The 18,766-nt window shown below is 41.8% G+C and overlaps 1 protein-coding gene across 5 annotated transcripts in view; it reads left to right on the top strand.

Moving 5' to 3' along the window:
* The window catches only part of hmgxb3 (HMG box domain containing 3), a 91,516-nt gene that overhangs the window by 11,563 nt on the left and 61,187 nt on the right, over window positions 1-18,766 (top strand). For 4 of the 5 annotated variants that reach the window (XM_060837337.1, XM_060837335.1, XM_060837336.1 and 1 more), the window contains exons 3-7: window positions 2,017-2,191; window positions 4,456-5,061; window positions 14,055-14,144; window positions 18,019-18,165; window positions 18,673-18,732. In XM_060837337.1, the coding sequence (XP_060693320.1) occupies window positions 2,017-2,191; window positions 4,456-5,061; window positions 14,055-14,144; window positions 18,019-18,165; window positions 18,673-18,732 (1,078 nt within the window). The remainder of the gene's footprint in view (window positions 1-2,016; window positions 2,192-4,455; window positions 5,062-14,054; window positions 14,145-18,018; window positions 18,166-18,672; window positions 18,733-18,766) is intronic. The other variant, XM_060837339.1, reaches the window with a different exon arrangement.

Here is an 18,766-nt window from a genome sequence, read left to right as displayed (position 1 = left end):
ATATCTCCGGAGCAAGTAGAACTTGAACCAAGGCCTCTTGGGTTACTATTAGGAAGACTACTATTGAACTACATGTATCAAAAACATTATCCAGAAATAGAATAGCCTCTCAGAACTGTCCCAGCTTTTAGAGGTAAACAGAAATTAGAGCAGTGGGCCTGACTGAACAGCTCTTTCGGTAAACCAGCTTAGGAATGATGCACTGAACATGGGACTCATTCTATGATGTAAAATCCTCTGATTCACAGACTTGTGTTGAATGTATCATAACATCATAGAGATGTACAGCATGGAAACAGACCCCTTTGGTGCACCTCGTCCATGCTGACCAGATATCCTAAATTTATCTAGTTCCATTTGTCAGCATTTGGCCATAACCCACTAAATCCTTCCTTTTCATATTCTCATCCAGATGCCTTTTAAGTACAGAAATTGTATCAGCTTCCACCACTTCCTCTGACAGCTCATTATATACACGTTACACCCTTTGCATGAAAAAGTTGCCTCTTGGGTCCCTTTTAAAATCTTTGCCCGCTCACCTTAACCCTTGCCTCTAGTTTACGACACCTCAGCCCGAGGAAAATACCTCGTCGATTTACCCTATCCATGCCCCTCATAATTTTGTAAATCTCTATAAGGTCACCCCTCAGCCTCTGATACTCCAGGGAAAACAGCCCGAGCCTATTCAGCCTCTCATTATAGCTCAAACTATTCAAACCCGGCAATATCCTTGGTAAGTCTTTTCTGAATCCTTCCAAGTTTTACAGCATCCTTCTTATAGCAGGGAGACCAGAATTGCACGCAGTATTCAAATAGTGGCCTAACCAATGTCCTGTGAACTGCAACATGACCTCCAACTCCTATACTCAATGCACTGATCAATAATGGCACAATTCTGTTTAACAGAATAAAAGTACATAAAGAATAATATGGTGGTACTTGATAGTCATGTGGTTTGTGTTTGAAATTTTATTTGCAACATATTTGGATAAAACTAATCATACATTGAAACTTCTTATTTCCCTGACACTAAAGCTTCGTCTTTATTTATAAATCCTGTGGCTGTTATCACTTTCCAAATTTATCCAGTAAGAAGTTGAACCGTAGAAGTCAGTAAAGAGCTAAGGTCAATCCCTCCGTTTGCTGATTAAGTGAATTCTGACTGAGGCAGTGATAAGTTTGTTGCAATTAGAAGGGAAAGCTGAGATTGACAAAAATCAAGATAAGACAGCAACATTTTGGCTCATGAAAGCAAATCTGGAGCAATATCTATATTTTTGATAAATATTATTTTAAAAAGCATTTCAAAATCTTTTCACTTATGGAATATCTCCATATTGAATCTGGCTTTCTTCCAGCAACTACAGCACCGTTTGTTTATATAATACGTTTAATGTAACAAAGTGTCCCAAAATGCCTCAGAAGTGCATTGACCCACATCAGGTGACATTATGTCAGATAACTAAGAGGTACATTTAAGAGTGTTTTAGAGGTGGGAAAGTAAGGTAGAGTGGTGCTTGGAAGGTATCTTTGAACTTGGAGATTAGTCAACTGAAGACATAGCTACCAAAAGCTATTAGTGGGCGGCACGGTGGCACAGTGGTTAGCACTGCTGTCTCACAGCGCCTGAGACCCGGGTTCAATTCCCGACTCAGGCGACTGACTGTGTGGAGTTTGCACGTTCTCCCCGTGTCTGCGTGGGTTTCCTCCGGGTGCTCCGGTTTCCTCCCACAGTCCAAAGATGTGCGGGTCAGGTGAATTGGCCATGCTAAATTGCCCGTAGTGTTAGGTAAGGGGTAAATGTAGGGGTCTGGGTGGGTTGCGCTTCGGCGGGTCGGTGTGGACTTGTTGGGCCGAAGGGCCTGTTTCCACACTGTAAGTAATCTAATCTAAACTCAGACATGCTTCAATCATGTCTCGGAGAATATTACAAGAATGATAAATTTCACTTGATTTCTGCTCTTTTTGTACATACCAGTGATCTGCATGAAAACTCTGTTTGTTTCTTTATTTCAGGCCAGCATACTTACTGTACTATTATGACACTCATTTAAAAGTGCAACAAGATTTTCCCAATTTGCCCCGGTCTGAAATAAACAAGAAGATCAGTGAAAGCTGGAGGCGACTCAGTGTTGCTGAAAAGGGTATTTACCTTGAAAAGGCAAAGCTGGAAAAAGAAGGAATCGATCCGGTAAAAGCTTTCTCTCTTAGCTGCAATAGTAATAACAAAATACTGTGGATGCTAGAAATTTGAAATAAAAATACAAATGCTGGAGAAACTCAGCACGTCTGGCACCATTTACGGAGCGAGTTAAAGGTTTGAGTCTGATATGACTGTCCGGAACCGAACAGGCTGGAAAATGTGCTTTTTTTTATGTGTAGACAGGAGGGAAGGAAGATATAAGTTGAACAGATGATAAGAGTACCCAAAACAAATAGCAAAAAGTGTGCTCACGGCGGTAAAGGAGCAAATGAAATGTAAAATAGGGGTATGTGAAAAAGAGAAAAAAAATGTGTTGCTCCGCTAAGGTCAAAGTCAAAGAGATCAGAGGAATAATGAAGACTGGAAAATGAGGTGGTTTTCCTTCTGCTTACATTGAACTTCATTGGAAAACTGTAGCAGACTAAAGATGGAAATATGAGAATGGAGGCAAGATGGTTTGTTGAAATGTCAAATGACTGTAAGATTGGGTATTTTCTGCAAAGTGGTCACCCAGTCTGTGTTTGGTCTCACCAATTTAAAAGGTACCACGTTATGACCAGGATGTGCAGTAGACTATACTGAAAGATGTTCAAGTAAACGACTGCTGGAATGTGTGTTTTGGATCTTTGGCAGTGAGGAGGCTTGGGTAAAATTGCAAGTATTATACCTTCTTTGATTGTATGAGAAGGTGCCATGGGTCGGAGTGAAAAAAGTCTTGAGAGTGTTGGGGGATTAGGCCAGGCTATTGTGGGGGTGAATGGTCTCTGAAGAAAGCTGATAGTGGCAGGAGGGGAGGGAAGATGCATGGATGGTGGTATCCTGTTGGAGATGGCAGAAATAGCAGTGGATGATCCTTTTGAATGTGGAGACTAATGGGTTGGAAGGTTACAACAAGTAATCCTGTTGTCGTTCTGTGAGGGAGGGGAATGGGCAAAGGCGGAAGTGTCTGAAATGGGATTCGATATGGCTGGAGGCCCTGACAAACATGATAGCAAATCCTCAGTTGAGGGAACAGAAGATACCTCTGCAAAAAAATGGCATGATTGGATAGAGAAATTGGGAAAATGGAATGGAGTCCTTACAGGAAGCAGGGTGTAGGGAAGTGCCGTCAATGTAACTGAGAGTTGGTGGGTTAGTAATCAATATTGGTAGATAGCTTATCCTCAGAAAAGAAGGTTAAGTCGAGGAAGGGAAGGAAAGGGAAGTATCAGAGAAGGACGAGGTGACTGTAAGAGAAAGATGCAAATTGAAAGCAAAACTGATTTTTTTTTCCAATTCTGGACAAGAGCTGGAAGCTGTACCAACGATGACATTGATGTACTGGAGAAGTAAGCTGAGTAGGACTGGAACAAGGAATGTTCCAAACCCCCCACAAGGCCTTGCCATCGCATGGGCTGCTTCCACAAATAACCCATTGTCAGCCCCTAACAATCTTCATAGCAGTTATTCATTCACCCAGGCTGACCTTTACCCACTCTCTTGTCTGCACAACATTTTTGTTTTCCACACTGACTGCCTTTCATTTCCACCTATTTTTTTTCTCTCCTTCCCACATTTCCCTCCTCCTTCTTTAGCATATATCAATTTGTTTCTAGCTACAATCAATTTTAAGGAATGATTACTGGAACCAAAACATAAACTCTGGTTTCTGTCCCCAGATGCTGAATTTTTCCAGCAATTCCTGATTTTGTTCCTGATTGCTGGCATCTGCGGTTCTTTGTTTTTTTTTGTTTAATATTAAATAGTACTTGGCTGAAAACTAGTAACTTGGAGACTGGATCATAGCTAGATCACATTTAACTGTCAATGAGAACTTACATTTGCAATGATTTAGTTTAATCATTTATCGTTGTGCTGATGTCATCATCCTTCAGTAACAAAACATTGGATGTTTCCATCTGTACTTTAGAAAAAGTACTGTCAACAAAAATGTAAACCTGAATATGGCCATCCTTTATGAAAACAAGCTGTATTTGATTAAAGTGTATTAATATTAATCCCAAAGCTGTAATCTTGCGTTGAAATATCAACCTATTATTTATCCTTTGCTCTGATTGTGATGGCATTTGGTGTTTATTTTACAAACAATTGTTTTCAAATATCATTTCTCTTTCGCACTCAAGCATGCTACTGGCATTAGACTAATAATCATTTCCAGCAAAAGTGTAGAGTTTGCCCCTTTTTTTCCACAATTAACTAAAATGCTACACAAGTTAGTTGTGCTCATGAGTGTTCTTTTTTGCAATCTACAGAGCGATAAGCTAGTCAATGCTTCAACTGGTGCCCCACCAACTGATATTCCAGGATTCCGCAAAATTCTTCCTCGTTCTAGTTATATCATAATTCCCACTTCTGGTCTACCTGGAGATGGAAATGGTCAACAGCTGGCTCAATCTCCTACACCGAGGGGAGGTGAATGCAATCCAACATGGCAGACTCTTACTCACGATACTATACAAAGCCTTTTTACAGGCCCTATCGACAGCACTGAAGAGAGCATTGCTATTGATGGAATTACTGATGAAGCTTTCATTCACACTGAAACAATGCAGGAGATTGTTACATCGGAGATGCTTTCTCAATTTTCTAATTCTGGAGATGACAGAGTGGCAGGAGAACTGACCACCAATGAGACTTCTTTAGAGTTGACCCATCCTTATGACTCCCCTTGTGTTGTTATCGAAGGAACATTAATAGGTACAGGAAGTGATGCTTCAGAAAGTGTCACCAGCTGCACAAACCAGCAAACTATGGAGGCTAATCCTGTGATGGCAGTATTATCGAACCAGAGCAAGCCAAGTGGGAGTCTCTCCTCTCATAAAACTATAGGACAGGCTGTTTGTGTTAACAACAAACAGGTAAGAAATTCAGTTTGCTTTTTCACTCCTTACATATAAGTATTGAGATTTGTAACCAATGTCATCTCTACAGTTCAAAGGATTGAGAAGTGACCTCAGTAAGAGTTCTCACGGGGTTCACAGGATAGGTATAGGACACTGGTTTCCCTGGCTGGGGAGGCTAGGGAACATTGTCTCAGGATAAGCATGGGTAATTTAGGACTGAGATCAAGAGAAATTTCTTCACTCAGTGTAAACCTTTGGGCATTTCTTTCACCAATGGCTGTCCGGGATCTGTAAGTGAACACGTTCAAGATAGTGATTGAGAGATTTCTAGACAGTAAAGACATCAAGGGACATGGAGAAAATGGAATTGAGGTAGATGATCAGTCGTGATCTCATGGAGGAGCAGGCTCAAGTGGCTGAATGATTTAGTCATGCTCCGATTTCCTGTGATTGCATGTTTTTATATTGAAAGAATACAATGTAAGGACCAAGCGTAATTCATGTCATTCATAAGAAACAGCAATAAACAACATTTATATAGCGTCTTTTTTAATATGAGGCCAAGTCTGCTGCTGACGTCATAACTCTGCACAGTGTGCATTATGTGAGTTAAGTTAATGTGTGCGCATTCAAATGGCTTTTATTTAACTGGGGCGGGGGAGGGGGAGCAGGGGTGTGAGGAGAGTGGCTATGAAGACGACTGGAAGATCCTTCCGACGCCCCCTGCATCCGCCCCCCCGCCCCACTCGCCCATGTCCTGACTCACCTGACCTCCTGTTTGCAGACCACCCCCCGAAGCAAATGCGGACTTCAGATGGTTGTAGGAAGAGATCAAAGATGTCTAAGAATACTCAAGCCAGCTGGTCTGTACAGGATCAGAGTGCATGACTGGGGATTCCATCTGGGTCGTTCACTTTCCATGGGTTCACATTAAGGCTGGTCTAATGTCTGTGGTGGTGGTCGAGGGTGCTGATGCGTCTGGAGCTGATGGGATAGGTGATATTATTAGGTGACATTTTTTACAAACCCACCGACTCTCACAGCTACCTGAATTGCACCTCTACCTACCCTACCTTCTGCAAAAACGCTGTCCCGTAGTCCCAATTCCTCCCTCTTTGCCGTATCTGCTCCCAGGAGGACCAGTTCCACCAAAGAACATGTCAGAGAGCCTCCTCCTCCTTTCAAGACAGTAATTTCCCCTCCGCCCTCAAGCCCCACCCCTCCAACTGCAACAAGGACAGAACCCCTCTGTTCCTCTCCTTCCACACCACCAACGTCCGCATAAACCGCATCATCCGCCGACATTTCCGCCACCTCCAAACGGACCCCACCACCAGGGATATATTTCCCTCCTCACTCCTATCTGCCTTCCACAAAGACTATTCCCAACTACCTGGTCAGGTCCACAGTCCCCAACAACCCACCCTTCCCTCCTGGCACCTTCCCCTGCCACAGCAGGAATTGCAAAACCTGCGCCCACATCTCCCCCCTCACCTCCATTCAAGGCCCCAAAGAAGCCTCCATGTGAAAGTAGTCGGGTTATTGCAATGGATGACTTTAACTTTCCCAATATTGATTGGAACCTTCTTCGAGCAGATGGTTTGGAAGGAGCTGTTTTTGTAAGGTGTGTTCAGTGGGGTTTCCTAACTCAGTATGTTGACAGAGTAGAGGCCATTTTGGATTTGGCGCTCGGCAATGAGCCGGGGCAGTTATCAGATCTTGCTGGGAGAGCATTTTGGTGATAGCGACCACAACTGCCTCACATTCTACATAGCTATGGAGAAGGAGAGAAGCAGGCACAATGGGAGGATGTTTAATTGGGGGAAAGGAAACTATGATGCGATCGGACGTGAGGTGGGAAGCTTGGACTGGGAGCAATTGTTCCATGGAAAGGGCACTATAGACATGTGGAGATTGTTTAAGGAGCAGTTGTTGCAAGTGATGCATAAATGTGTTCCTCTGAGACAGGCAAGAATGGGTAAGATAAAGGAACCTTGGATGATGAGAGTGGAGGAGCTTCTCGTCAAAAGAAAGAAGGTAGCTTACGTAAGGTGGAGGAAGCTAGAGTCTTGGTCAGCTCTAGAGGATTACAGGCAGGCGAGGAAGGAGCTCAAAAATGGTCTGAGGAGAGCCAGGAGGGGGCATGAAAAAGGCTTGGCAGGAAGGATTAGGGAGAATCCAAAGGCATTTACACGTATGTGAGGAATAAGAGAATGATCAAAGAAAGAGTAGGGCTGATCAGGGATAGCATAGGGAACTTGTGTATAGAGTCTGAGGAGGTAGAGGAAGTCCTAAATGAATTTTTTTGCTTCTGTCTTTACTAAAGAAAAGGACCTTGTATTGAATGAAAACCATTGAGGAGCAGGTAAACATGCCGGAATGGATAGAGATTGAGGAAGCTGATGTGCTGAAAATTTTGACAAATATTAAGATTGACAAGTCGCCAGGGCCAGACCAGATTTGTCCTCGGCTGCTTTGGGAAGAGAGAAGTGTGATTGCGTCACTGCTTGCAAAGGTCTTTGCATCCTCGCTCTCCACTGGAGTCGCACCTGAGGACTGGAGGGAGGCAAATGTAATTTCTCTCTTCAAGAAAGGGAATAGGGAAATCCCCAGCAATTACAGACCAGTCAGTCTCCGATCTGTCGTCTGCAAGGTGTTAGAAAGGATTCTGAGGGATAAGATTTATGACCATCTGGAAGAGCATGGCTTGATTAAATGCAGGCAGCACGGCTTTGTGAGGGGCAGGTCACGCCTTACAAATCTTATTGAATTCTTTGAGGATGTTACTAGACAAGTTGATGAGGGTCGAGCAGTGGATGTGGTGTATATGGACTTCAGCAAGGCATTTGATAAGGTTCCCCATGATAGGCTCATTCAGAAGGTCAGGAGAAATGGAATACAGGGAAATTTAGCTGTCTGGATACAGAATTGGCTGGTCGACAGAAGACAGTGAGTGGTAGTGGAAGGAAAGTATTCTGCTTGGAAGTCTGTGGTGAGTGGTGTTCCACAGGGCTCTGTCCTTGGGCCTCTACTGTTTGTAATTTTTATTAATGACTTGGATGAGGAGATTGAAGGATGGGTTAGCGAGTTTGCAGATGACACAAAGGTTGGAGGTGTCATTTCCTGTTGTAGGCTGCAGCGTGACATTGACAGGATGTAGAGATGGGCTGAGAGGTGGCAGATGGAGTTCAATCTGAATAAATATGCAATGACGCATTTTGGAAGGTTGAATTTAAAAGTTTAGTACAGGATTCAAGACTGGATTCTTGGCAGTGTTGAGGAACAGCGGGATCTTGGTGTGCAGGTACATAGACCCCTGAAAATTACCACCCAAGTGGACAGAGTTGTTAAGAAAGCATATGTTGTTTTGGCTTTCATTAACAGGGGAATTGAGTTTAAGAGCCATGAGATCTTGTTGCAGCTCTATACAACTTTGGTTAGACCGCACTTGGAATACTGTGTCCAGTTCTGCTCGCCCTATTATAGGAATGATGTAGGGTTCAGAGGAGGTTTATTAGGATGCTGCCTGGAATGGAGGGCTTATCTTATGAAGAGAGGTTGACTGAGCTCGGACTTTTTTCATTGGAGAAAAGGAGGAAGAGAGGGGAACTAATTGAGATAAACAAGATAATGAGAGGCATAGATGGAGTCGATAGCCAGAGACTTTTTCCCAGGGCAGAAATTGTTCACACGAGGGGTCATAGTTTTAAGCTGTTTGGCGGAAAGTATAGAGGGGATGTCAGAGGCGGGTTCTTAATGTAGAGAGCTGTGAGAGCATGGAATGCGTTGCCAGCAGCAGTTGTGGAAGCGAGGTCACTGGGGATATATAAGAGACTGCTGGACATGGTCACAGAAATTTGAGGGTTCGTACATTAGGTTTACCTTGTATGGGGATCAATGGTCGGCACAACATCGTGGGCTGAAGGGCCTGTTCTGTGCAGTACTGTTCTATATCCATCAAAGTTTCAACTGAACTTCCACAAATGTCATTTATTGTATTCATTGCTCCCGATGTGGTCTCTTTTACATTGGGGAGACTGGACGCCTTCTCACAGAGCGCTTTAAGGACACCTGCACCAGTCAACCCCACCGTCCCGTGGCCCAACATTTCAATTCCCCCTCCCACTCTGCCGATGACATGCAGGTCATGGGCCTCCCTCCGTTGCCAGTCCCTCATCGCCTGACGCCTGGAGGAAGAATGCCTTATCTTTTGCCTCAGAACACTTCCCGCCTCAGGCAACTGACTGTGTGGAGTTTGCACATTCTCCCCGTGTCTACGTGGGTTTCCTCCGGGTGCTCCGGTTCCCTCCCACTGTCCAAAGATGTGCAGGTTAGGTGAATTGGCCATGCTAAATTGCCCGTAGTGTTAGGTGAAGGGGTAAGTGTTGGGGTATGGGTGGGTTGCGCTTCAGCGGGTGGGTGTGGACTTGTTGGGCCAAAGGGCCTGTTTCCACGCTGTAGGTAATCTAATAAACTTCGACCCCAGGGCATCAATGTGGACTTCACCAATTTCCTCATTTCCCATCCCCCTACCTTACCCCAGTTCCAACCTTTCAGCTCATGACCTGTCCGACCTGCCAATCTTCCTTCCCATCTATTCGCTCCACCCTCTACTCCGACCTATCACCTTTATCCCCACCTCCATCTACCTATTGCACTCTCAGCTACCTTCTCTCCAGCCCCACCTCCCTCCCATTTATCTCTCCGCCCCGGAGGCTCCCAACCTCATTCCTGCTGAAGGGCCCCTGCCCGAAACATTGATTTTCCAGCTGCTCGGATGCTGCCTGACCTGCTGTGCTTTTCTTGTACCACTAGAATCTTGACGCTGATCTCCAGCATCTGCAGTCCTCACTTTTGCTGATATTATTTCACTGTCCTTCTGTTCAAAGTGAGCATAGAAAGCATTGAGCTCATCAGCTAGGGCTGTTCTGTTGGACTTTGCTTTGTAGCCAGTTATGTTGTGCCAGCCTTGCCAACAATGACAGGTGTCTAATTGGTTCATCTGGGTCTCAAGCTTAGTTTAGTTTCTCTTCTTAGCTTCCCTGATGTCCTTGCAAAGGTCATTCCTGAATTTCCTGTGTCGGTCAGTGTCGCCGGACTTCAACATCTCAGATCTGGACTTCAGTAGGGAGTCGATCTCTCAGTTCATCTGTGGTTTCCACTTGGGAAGCATTCAGATTACCTTCTTTAGCACAGAGTCATCTATGCACTGACCAATGAAGTCTGTAATAGTAGTGGCATACTCATTTAGGTTGGCTACAGAGTTCTCAAATATTGACCAGTCTATCAACTCTGAGCAGTCCCATATAATTGCAGTTAGGCATGAGTAATAATTGGTGGCCTAACTGGTGGTGCCTACATCCCAATGAATTAAAAAAAAACTTGATATCCTGAGGCCACAAAAGACCCAATGTGAAAGTGGGTTTGTTGGAATTAATTGCCAATGAATACCTTAGCATTTGGTTAATTCCCCACAGTATCAATCATTGTAACTGGATCAAAATCCTGGAATTCCTTTCCTTACAATACAGTGTGCAGACGTCCATGGACTACAGTGGTTCAGGAAGGCAATAATAAGCCAAAGGCAGTTGAAGAGGGTACTATTTATTGGCCTTGCCCGTGATGCTTACATCTCGTGAATGCATTTGTAAAAGAAATTGAAAACTGGAGGGGAAATTGTGCGTCTCCTTCCATGTGTCCTGTCCAATTGACTTCATTAAGGAATGAAGTTTTAGAAATCAGGATCTTTTTGTCTTAAATCAAAATCCTGCACAGCACATTGGCCAGCATTTGGATGTGAACCAAAGGGATTTCTGCAAGTTATTTTTACCCTTCATTTCATCAAACCTTCCAGACTAGAATTTATGTATCTGTGCAGAAAATTGAATTTTGTAGTTATAAGACAGATAGTAATCCAAATCCAAACATCCTCACTACCACTGGACTCACAACATAGTCACATCAAAACATATAATGACCCTCAAATTTGTTCAATTGTTCTTAACCAAATTTTACAAGTAACAGATCCTCAGCACTAAGTTTATAACTTAAAGTTAACAGTTTATTATTAGTAGTGTCACTTTGGCGAGCTACGATAAACAACAAGGCATTTAATGTCCATGATCCTTGGAGTGCAAGTTCATAGCTCCTTGAAAGTAGAGTCGCAGGTAGATAGGATAGTGAAGAAGGCGTTTGGTATGCTTTCCTTTATTGGTCAGAGTATTGAGTACAGGAGTTGGGAGATCATGTTATGGCTGTACAGGACATTGGTTAGGCCACTGTTAGAATATTGCGTGCATTTCTGGTCTCCTTCCTATCAGAAAGATGTTGTGAAACTGGAAGGGGTTCAGAAAAGATTTATAAGGATGTTGCCAGGGTTGGAGGATTTGAGCTACGAGGAAAGGCTGAACAGGCTGGCGCTGTTTTCCCTGGAGTGTCGGAGGCTGAGGGGTGACCTTTATAGAGGTTTACAAAATTATGAGGGGCATGGATAGGATAAGTAGACAGTCTTTTCCCTGGGGTCAGGGAGTCTAGAACTAGAGGGCATAAGTTCAGGATGAGAAGGGAAAGCTATAAAACGGACCTAAGGAGCAACTTTTTCACAGAGGGTGGTACGGGTACGGAATGAGCTGCCAGAGGAAGTGGTGGAGGCTAGTGCGATTGCAACATTTAAGAGGCGTTTGGATGGGTGTATGAATAGGAAGGGTTTGGAAGGATATAGGCCAGGTGCTCGCAGGTGGGACTAGGTTGGGTTGGGATATCTGGTCGGCATGGACAGATTGAATCGAAGGGTCTGTTTCCATGCTGTACATCTCTATGACTCTATCTAAACCAAACCTCCTTAGATCATAGCCTCCGATAGACAAACAGATTAGAAAGATAAATTAAAACAAATTACAAAAAAAGTCATTGTTCAAACATCAATCAAACTAGTAAACTATGAATACTATCTCTTTGTGAAATCCTTGGATGAGGGGTAGTATTACAGGTATATAAAATTCAACATCTTGCTTGAATTTGGAATTCACTAGTTATTGTAAACAACTGTAATTGTCTTCTAGAGACTCTTAATACTTTCTTATAGACTGAGATTCTTTTCTCAGAACATTCAGCAATTTATAACTGGAGAGAAGTTTGATAATGCCAAATCCAAAAAAGAATTCTGGAATTTCCTTGGCTCAACTGACTCCTGATGAAAACCCAGTCTGCAACAGTTCACTGTTTTCTGCCAATCCTGAGTATAGCAGCATCACAATGCCAAATAGTTTGCAGTGTCCTGAGATCTGTAGTTAACTGCATTATCTTTCCAGGCCAGTTCTGAACAGTAAACGTCTTTTGTTCTGACCTTTTAAAACAAACTACTATTCAAAGTTCAATTCTCAACTTCAACTCTCAGCACCAAACAAAAATTGAGAAAAATAAAGATGGTCTCAATATTTTTTAAAAATATAGTAAATTAATCCCAGAGAAGTATGTTATGGACCAAGCCAATCCCCCCCCCCCTTTACGTTTCAAGAAAGTAGCCCCGGACCCTAAGTTTACTAATTGTTTAAAGCAGGTGTAAAGTGGATATTCCAGGAGTGATGCAGCTGGCCCAAACACATTTGTTTAGTTTTAAACAAAACAGAATTTATTTGCAAGATTGCCAAATGAAACACAAACAAAAAGAAGCAAAATATAGAATAAATTAACTGAAAATCCAACAGATTTTCCCAACTTAATGATGCTGTTCCAAATTCCTACCACAATCTCTTTCAACACCCCTTGACAAAAAAGGTAAAATCCAATACCGGATCTTACAGGAGAGAGAGAGAGAGAGAGAGATGGCAGAGAGATTCAGCATGGGACACCACCTTCCAATTAGCTGTTTCTTTTGACCAGCAGCCTCAAAAACGGACTGCCTGCCTGTTCTGAACAGCCAGACTACTAAAAACCCAAACCAAACTGTTATGGACTAGGCTAGGCCAGGCCACTCAAAACATTCTTAAGCAGGCAGTCCCAGACCATAACTTTGCAATTTGTTTTGGAAAATTGCCCAGAATAAGATAGCTAGGTTGATGACTAGATTTTAAAACAGATGAAAATGTATTCACAAAATTACACAATGAAACACAAAGAACAGAATAAAGAACCCCTACAGAATTCAGGCTATCCATCAAGACCTAGTTATGCTGTTCCGAATATACACAACAGTCCCAATAAGCAAACTCCCTTTAAAAACCTGTGTAAATAAAATCAATGCTTACAGGTTGAAGTTGAAGGGCAGAAAAGAGTGAGTGTTTTCACACAGCTCAATGTTGAATTTCCAATCAGTTCAAGTCTGAACTAAAACTACTCAGGTCAGGTCAGCTAGAGAGCTGACCACTCCCCAGGTCACTTCTAAAACTTGACCACTTTGGCTTGAAGTCTTATCTGTTCACATATAAACAAAAGGCCTCTCCAAATCCTTTTTTATCTCTGTACCAAGCCAGACTGATCAGAGTTCAGCCTGGTTTATTGCCCCTCGAAAAAAAAGCAAGGACAGAGTCTCCTTGAGCCAAGGAACAGCTTTAAGAAAGAAAGGGGCTAGCTTTGTGACAAAACCAAAGTGGAGAAAAACTGAGCTGGGAGAACTAGCCACTACTCTTTCATTGTACAAGTTTTTTTTTAAACTTAAAAGCTTCTTCAAGTTGGTCAACCCAGAGATTTTGGCAACTCTGCCTCCTATAACCTTTTGGGAAAATGAAGGACCACTCAGTCTTGTTAAAGGAGCAGCATTGTCACAAGTATGTGTGATATCTGCAACCACATTTTGCATTGCTCATGTGTTTACGTATTGCTGGAATAGGTAGTAGGTGGGGAAATAATGGCAATTTTTAAGCTTTTATGAGGCAAATGCAGGGCTTCTCTAACAGGTCCACTTCACAAAATGCTTGAATTTCTGATGGAAATGGGTAGTTTGAGTTTAATGGTCGTTGTTTACAAGCTTACATAAAGAAGTGACAGCGTGAATTAATTCTCTCTTTTAGGATTCAGGGGAAAATGTTCCAGCATCAACTGCACAGTTCTTAATGTTACCGTTGACGAGCAAACAATCATCAACAACTCCAACAAAAAAGGTCAGAGCTTGCATCTTTGAAAGATTAACCTGTCTCTTCTCAGTTGAAATTTTGACTGACATGCTAAGTGCTTGGCTATACCATATTTGAATAGAAATATAGAACAAAATTTGCTACGTCATCGTATTGTTTGTTCAGCTTTTTAAAAGTACATTTTCTTTCTTGGTAGCCGTCTCTGTAAGCGTATGTTGTTTATTTTCTGACTTGAAAACTGCAAAACTGTATTTGAATAATCTACTCAGGAAGTTTTCATGACCTGAAAGCTTGATAATTATCATGTTTATAGTCATGTATTTACTGGATTAAAATTTCATCTTGTGACGAGCTATTGTCAAAGTTAGACCTTTTTTGTTTCTAAAAGTTGTCCCTTGGCTCAAGGATACTCTGTCCTTAATTTTTTTCAGAGGGGTGGTAAACCAGGCCGGGCTCCAATCAGACTGGTTTGGTACAGAGATGAAAAGATTTTGAGAGGCCTTTTCTTTATATGTAAACAGATGAGACTTCAGGCCAAAGTGGTCATATTTTAGAAGTGACCTGTAGAATGAAAGGGGAGTGGTCAGCTCTCTAGCTGAGCAATTGAGTTAAGTCCAGAACTGGTTGGGAGTTCAACATTGACCTGTGTGGAAACACACTCTTCTGCCCTTGTAACGTCAATTTGTACGCATCTGACCCTTTTTTGTACTGTGTTGTAAAGGGAGTTTGCTTATTGGGACTGTTGTGTATATTCAGAATAGCAGAATTAAGTCTAGTTGGATAGGCTGAGTTCTGTAGGGGTTCTTTATTCTGTTCTTTGTGTTTTGTTGTGTAACTTTATGAATAAGTTTTTCTGTTTTTAACTTGGTAGTCAACCTCGCTAACTTGGGGTAATTTTCACTGTACACTTACCAAAACAAATTGCCTACCTAAGAATGTTTCGGCTGGTCTGGCCAAGTCCATAACACTATCACAGTCACTTAGTTGAGATTACCCTTAAATTAGGATATTAGTTGATTTTATATTTATACAATAATAACTAGAAAGCTCCAATGGGTGTTTTTTCTTGATAGAGTATAAACAATTATTTGGAATATGCAGCACAGAAATGGGCCAACTAGTCTGTCAGTGTTTGCACTAGATGCAAGTCAACTTTAATTCCATTTGTCTCAGCCCTCACACTTCCCAATTCCCTAGCATATCTTATTTATTCTTTTCTAATATGTTCAAGACTGGTTTACTTTTCAATGTATCTAAAACTAATTGTTTTAATTATACATTTTGAAGAAATATCTCAGTGCTGAACTACTCTCTTCTCTGTCCTTAGTACTTTGGCATCATCATATTCCTTAAAGTTGTGAAGTGAAGGCCACAATATGCATCTCATATTTAATATCCTCTGTCTAAATCAGTACTTGAATAAAACAAAGCAATTGAAACAATTTAATTCTCTTCCCATCTGTTGTCATTAGCCAGCCTAGGAAATCATGGTCATTTGTGTTTCCCTATCAAAAATTTTCATTTTGTATTGGATGTGGATTCTGCGAGGTAGACCAGCATTTATTGCTCATCCCTGTGTCATTTTGATGTCCATGTGAAGGTCTTGGTAGGTTCCTTCTAGAATCACTACAGTTCATGTGCTGTCAAGGAATGCTTCCAACTGAATTCAACAGCCCCTTAATCAAATGTTTGTATCTCCCATTTTCCTTGGAAACCCTGACCTTCAGTTTGTGTGGTCAAGCGAAGTTCGTATTTTGACCATGATTTTGTGTTATAATTTAAATGGCTCTTTTGGAATGTACTTTTTAGTACACTCCACATTTTCAGCCATACTTAGAGAAGCAGCTTTCCTTTGGAGAGAGCATTAGCTGTTGCTCATTCTGAAAAAAATTCATATTTCCAACAAATGTTGCATCATTGAAAGATTAACAAGTCTCTTCTCACTTGAAGAATTAACTGACGTGCTAAGTGCTTAAGATTTTCTGTTTTGCCCAATTTCTAGTATCTTTCCAACTTGTTGGAATGACTGTGTTATGAAAAATGTAGGTTTTGTGTTGTCCAGAGCATCACAAAATGAGGCCATTCGATCTGTTGTCTCTGCTGGCTCGCCAAACAATCAAATCATTCAGTCCTACACAGAATTATGCCAAGAGAACTGGTATTTTCAACTTTTGTGAATTTTTCAATCCAAGTTCATTTTTACATTTTTAAAAAATTTTTTTGAATTATTACCAGAATCTCCATTGTATTCGACGAGTTTTAACTCATTGGTTCAACAAACTGTAGAAGGGAAAAAACACATTTAACATTATCTAAGTTCATATCCCAAAACTGCAACACAACTTGGTTTAAAAAGAACTTAATGAAGAGCAAGACTGAGACATCCAGTCACCCTGTGGCATAGTACATTTGTTCAAGAAAGGTTCAAGACAAAAGATGGAAAATTATAGGCCAATTAGCCTAACTTCGGTTGTTGGTAATATTCTAGAATCCATCATTAAGGATGAGGTTACTAAATTCTTGGGAAGAGCAGAGTCTGATTAGAACAAGCCAACATGGATTTAGTAAGAGGAGGTTGTGTCTGACAAACCTGTTGGAATTCTTTGAAGAGGTGACAAGTAGGTTAGACCAGGGAAACCCAGTGGATGTGGTCTATCTAGACTTCCAAAAGGCCTTTGATAAGGTGCCACACGGGAGGCTGCTGAGCAAGGTGAGGGCCCATGGCATTCGAGGTGAGCTATTGGTATGGATTGAGGATTGGCTGTCTGACAGAAGGCAGAGAGTTGGGATAAAAGGTTCTTTTTTGGAATGGCAGCCGGTGATCAGCGGTGTCCTGCAGGGTTCAGTGTTGGGGCCGCAGCTGTTCACATTACATGTTAATAATCTGGATGAAGGGACTGGGAGCATTCTAGCGAAGTAGGGAGGCTACAGAAGGATCTAGACAGTTTGGGAGAGTGGTCCAGGAGATGGCTGATGGAATTCAACGTGAGCAAATGCGAGGTCTTGCACTTTGGAAAAAAGAATAAAAGCGTACACTATTTTCTAAACGGTGAGAAAATTCGTAAAGCCAAAGTACAAAGAGATCTGGGAGTGCTAGTCGAGGATTCTCTAAAGGTAAACATGTAGGTTGAGTCCGTGATTAAGAAAGCGAATGCAACGTTGTCATTTATCTCAAGAGAGTTGGAATATAAAAGCGCTGTTGTGCTACTGAGACTTAATAAAGCTCTGGTTAGGCCCCATTTGGAGTACTATGCCCAGTTTTGGTCCCCACACCTCAGGAGGGGCATACTGGCACTGGAACGTGTCCAGCGGAGATTCACACGGACGATCCCTGGAATGGTAGGTCTAACATATGGGGAACTGCTGAGGATCCTGGGATTGTATTCATTGGAGTTTAGAAGATTAAGTGGAGATTTAATAGAAACTTACAAGATAATACATGGCTTGGAAAGGGTGGACGCTAGGAAATTGTTTTCGATGTTGAGAAGACTAGGACCTGTGGAGACAGCCTTAGAATTAGAGGGGGTCAATTCAGAACAGAAATGTGGAGACATTTCTTCAGCCAGAGTGGTGGGCCTGTGGAATTCATTGCCGCAGAGTGCAGTGGAGGCTGGGACGCTAAATGTCTTCAAGGCAGAGATTGATAAATTCTTGATGTCACAAGGAATTAAGGGCTACGGGGAGAATGCTGGTAAGTGGAGTTGAAATGCCCATCAGCCATGATTAAATGGTGGAGTGGACTCGATGGGCCGAATGGCCTTACTTCCACTCCTATGTCTTATGGTCTTATGGCCTTACATCTATGTTAAGTTATAACTTTGAATTTTTCTATGCCCCAAAGAAAGTTGCTGTGAATATTGTGAAACTAATAAGGTGTTTGAAAGCCGTTTGTTTTCTGCAGCCCATCTTTTCCCACAAGACAACCTATACACGAAGAGGCCGTGGCAGTTGTCCAAATCCAAGCTGTTTGTTTACATATGTCACAAGACACAAACCTCCACAATGTCCAAATTGTGGCAAGTGGCTGGGAGGGAAATGGATTCCAAAGGTAATTTAATAACACATTTGACAATAGTGAAATCTAGTTAAGTCGAATAGTTAGGAACATCTGGAAGTAAAAGTCAATTTCAGTTATCGTGGCCATCCTTGAGACTGGAGCTCAGGTTATATTGTCGTAAACCATTTCATGAACTTAAAGTTTATAGTTGGACTAAAGATGAGGTGGTTTTCTGATTTGTTTGTCTCATACAGTGTAGATATTTTGTGGCAACATTAGGAAATTCTTTTTGCTCAGAATATTCATCAACTTGAGATGATTGCTATTTTCCTTTAGAAAGAACTGAATCTTTTGGTTCCTATGTGTGATTGCTATTGGACTTAACATAGTAATACTGGAGGGAAGATTCATCAGTCATTTCATACTTCTCCCACACCATTTTTAGAAGTAGGACTTTGAGATGAGGGTGATGCATTGTTTAAGTAAATTGTGTTTTTGAGGAATCTTTTTTTTATGTGTATCAGAGTTTTGATTTTGATTTTGATTTGTTTATAACAGGGTAAGGAACTGCAGGTATTAAATGTACATGTGGAGTGTAATCAAGAGAAGCAAAATAAGGTAAGCTAAATATTTAGCAAACTTTTGTTTTAAC

Source organism: Hemiscyllium ocellatum, chromosome 16 (genome assembly GCF_020745735.1).
Source record: "Hemiscyllium ocellatum isolate sHemOce1 chromosome 16, sHemOce1.pat.X.cur, whole genome shotgun sequence".
NCBI classification, from domain to species: domain Eukaryota; kingdom Metazoa; phylum Chordata; class Chondrichthyes; order Orectolobiformes; family Hemiscylliidae; genus Hemiscyllium; species Hemiscyllium ocellatum.
This window is presented reverse-complemented; position numbering and strand designations above follow the sequence as displayed.